The sequence below is a fragment of the Acyrthosiphon pisum genome, chromosome A1 (genome assembly GCF_005508785.2).
Source record: "Acyrthosiphon pisum isolate AL4f chromosome A1, pea_aphid_22Mar2018_4r6ur, whole genome shotgun sequence".
Lineage (NCBI taxonomy): Eukaryota > Metazoa > Arthropoda > Insecta > Hemiptera > Aphididae > Acyrthosiphon > Acyrthosiphon pisum.
In genome coordinates, this window is record NC_042494.1 from 137,153,835 (window position 1) to 137,157,324 (window position 3,490).

The following is a 3,490-nucleotide window of genomic DNA, read 5'->3' on the forward strand; positions in this document are numbered from 1 at the left end:
ACTTTAAATTCCTCGATAACTTCGTCATAATTAATATTTGTTGTCATCTGTTGTTCTATGAATAGAAACATTAAAGCGTCAAGTCTTTCTTGAGTCATGGTGCTGCGGAGTTTTGTTTTTACAATCGTCAGCTTAGAAAATGCACGTTCGCATGAGCAAGTTGTTACCGGAATAGTGGCAAAAAGTACTATTACTTTATAGAAGTGAAGAAAAATATAAGTTCTATTATTTGAATTTAGAAAATCAATTCATTGATGAAGTGTTTTAGAACTGGTTCCAGATGGTATATTTGGTATATTTTTAAGTAACATAATTTCAACTTGAATTTGCTCACTATCGATTCCAAATACATTATTCAAATACAATAGATCTTCTTGAGATGGCTCAAGTTTTAATATATTCGTTACAGTAAGTATAAGTTTTAATGTTTCCTGATTAAAACGATCATTCAAACCATTTAACAAGTCATCTAAAACAACATTAAAACTCGTAACTTTCATCTCTTCTTCTTTTGTACATGCAAAATATTGATTTTCCGATGATTGATCAATTTTTGAAGAGATTTTTCTTTTTTTTACTTGAGGAATGATCACTCCAGTTTCTGTACAACACTCAACTGTCTCATTATAAACTTTTTTAAATAAGTTATCATCTGATCTTAATTGAGATATGCTCAGTTTTAGTGATTTGATCATATTTAGAGAATTTAATAGATCTAAATTCTCAGCTTGGAGACATGAATTAACTTTGACAATGAGTAGTAAAAGAGGATGTAGCATATTTAGTGCAAAAATGAATTCAAATGTTTGTAATTGCATTAGTAAACCTCTTGACTTTGATCTAACATCTGGAATTTTAGTTGTGTCACAGATCTTTTGGATTGCAGAGATAATGGCCAAATAATTATTTTTTACTGCGGCGACAGCTTCAAATCGACACGCCCATCGTGTTGTAGAAATAGATTTTAGAGTCTTAAGAGTTAAATTTATTTCTTTGGCTACTTTTTCTAATGTAGCGTGTCAAATACAACTACCTTCTATAAATGAGTACACAAATTGTATTGTACCAAAGAAATCAAAAACTATTCGATTCTTTCGGCCAATAGAATCTACCAATACTAAGTTTAGGCAATGTGCATGACAATGAACATAGAATATTTTAGAATTTATTTCTTTGCATTTTGATTGGACACCGTTTGAGCATCCCGCCATAGTAGCGGCTCCATCAAAGCACACAGCAACTACATCCAACCAGCTGAGACCCAATTGTTTCTCTACAATGGAACTTAGAGAATCAAAAATAGACTGCGAATCTACTGCTGTTAGTCGCATCATGCAAATAAAATACTCAACTGGTGAATTAATTATATCATCGTAGTATCTAACAATAACTGATATGAACTAACTTAATATGAAATCAGAATCTAAGAAAAAAGTGTATATTATAATTATTATGTACCGCAATGGCCAATGTATAATGTAAGTTAGATCAAATTTCGCAGGTCATGCCTGTGCATGACAGGCAAGACCCGTAGACACGCCTATGACCCCAATTATTTATTTCTATTTAATTATCGTGTATACAATTTATTCAATATAAACAGTAATTATTGTACCCTCATTTAAACATCATATACTTAATTTACGATCAGTCATGCTCTGTTTGACAGTATAGTTATATAATCAAATTTAATATCTTATACATACCATTCTTGGTTGCAGCCAAATAATCTGTATACGATTTTGCTAAATCTATAAGAATAAACTACATTGTGACGGTGTTCAATTGTTTTTGGTGTATCTACATTCTACATCTTATAAGTCAGTGACATCATCACTCATTAGGTTAAATATTCAATAGATTCAATAAATTATTTTTATTATTTAATTATAAAATTGTTATTATTATTTTTATTCTTTAGGTAAAACATATTAATTGAATTTCCACTTTTATTCGAAACCTACAGAGTTTATCTTACTTACTTATGACACTGTACGTATACTTTCTTAACAATTACGTATTTTAGTAAAAAAATATTTAATAAAGGTGGACAAAGGGATACCGCTCTGCTGCACAATAGTTATCGAGTATGTCATTGGAATGGATGTGTTAAATACTTTGAATTCAATGATAAATCATTTTATACGTAAAACAATACAATTTTGAGCGGAAATAGTAGATCGGGCTGCCAACATAGCATATTTGAATAAAAAAATAAAAATTTATAATTGAAAAAAAATTATTAATAAATAGTTCAAAAAGAGTAAACATTTTTTGAACATTTTGTCATGTATGAAAAATGCTTATATAGATATTTGGAGAAAATGTCATGTTTCTATGGTTATTCGTTTTTGAATTACAATAATATATCAAAAATAGATTGATGCTGTGATTTTATCATTTCCCAGTAAATATCCTGTAATATCATGAAAATTTAAAATTTAAACGCTCTTTAAAAATTAGTAGTTCTTTTATAATTCGAAATTTTAAAATATAATCATTATTGCTTGTATGTTGTATGATTCTTTACATGAATCAAAATATTAAATAGTTGATTCATATTTAGTTTTTATTTTATTTTATAGCTGAGTTATATCATCAGTTTTAAGTAAATTTTAAACGCTTAAATTAACTATATGTATACTCTATAGAGTTTTAAAAGCATGTTTAAATCATTTTTATGGTGAGAAATTCAATTTGATGGTTTTAAATAAATTATACCTACATACAATTAAATTAAATATATACGTACTAGTTATAATTTCTCCTAAAAAAAATAAAATAATAATAACTTTTTATTGATATGACAGTATTTTAAATAATATTTTATTTAATTTATACAATATTTTGTATACAGAATAGTTAAAACTAATAATAAACAAATGATTTTAAAATATTCAGTTAAATAGACTAAATTGAAATTGATCTAAATATTGATCAATAATACATTTCAAAAGTAGGTTTATTGTTATAGTTTATGGTTTATGAAAGCAGAGTCAACATGTGATAGATGGCGAATATGTAATAATAGCCATACATTTAAATCCAATATTGGATAACAATCCTTAACTGAACAACGAACGGATTTGCACCTATTACAATGGTATTCGGTGAGTAAGTAAAAATTTGAAGATGGTTACACAAGTTATGAGACACAAAGCAGATAAATTTAATTGCAAAATGATATACATTTAAAAAAAAATATTTAAAATGCACTCCAAACGCACTCTAGAAATGGACAGCTTGTAAGAAATACGGAAAACATTCGACGTACACATATATGATAACTTATGTGGGTACTCTGAGTCAGGTCTTGACCACTCCAAGACTATGGAAAATAGGGGACGGCAGACACAACACAACGTTGAGGTGGAAGCCGGGGAGCAGGTGTTGGTAGCAGAAAACTAACACAGACTGCACGATGAAGATCATCAAGAACTCGCCTCAATCAAGACAGAGAACCTCATAACAGCTTTACAGAAAGAGCCAA

The 3,490-nt window shown here is 28.5% G+C and overlaps 1 protein-coding gene across 1 annotated transcript; it reads right to left on the reverse strand.

The window, feature by feature from the left end:
* Positions 1-248: 248 nt before the first annotated feature.
* On the reverse strand, positions 249-1,331 carry LOC103309550 (zinc finger MYM-type protein 1-like). The gene is made up of 2 exons (XM_008185218.1): positions 1,067-1,331; positions 249-1,006 (listed from the first exon to the last, which is right to left on the reverse strand). The coding sequence occupies exons 1-2, from the start codon at positions 1,329-1,331 to the stop codon at positions 249-251; spliced, it is 1,023 nt and encodes a 340-aa protein (XP_008183440.1).
* Positions 1,332-3,490: the final 2,159 nt, after the last annotated feature.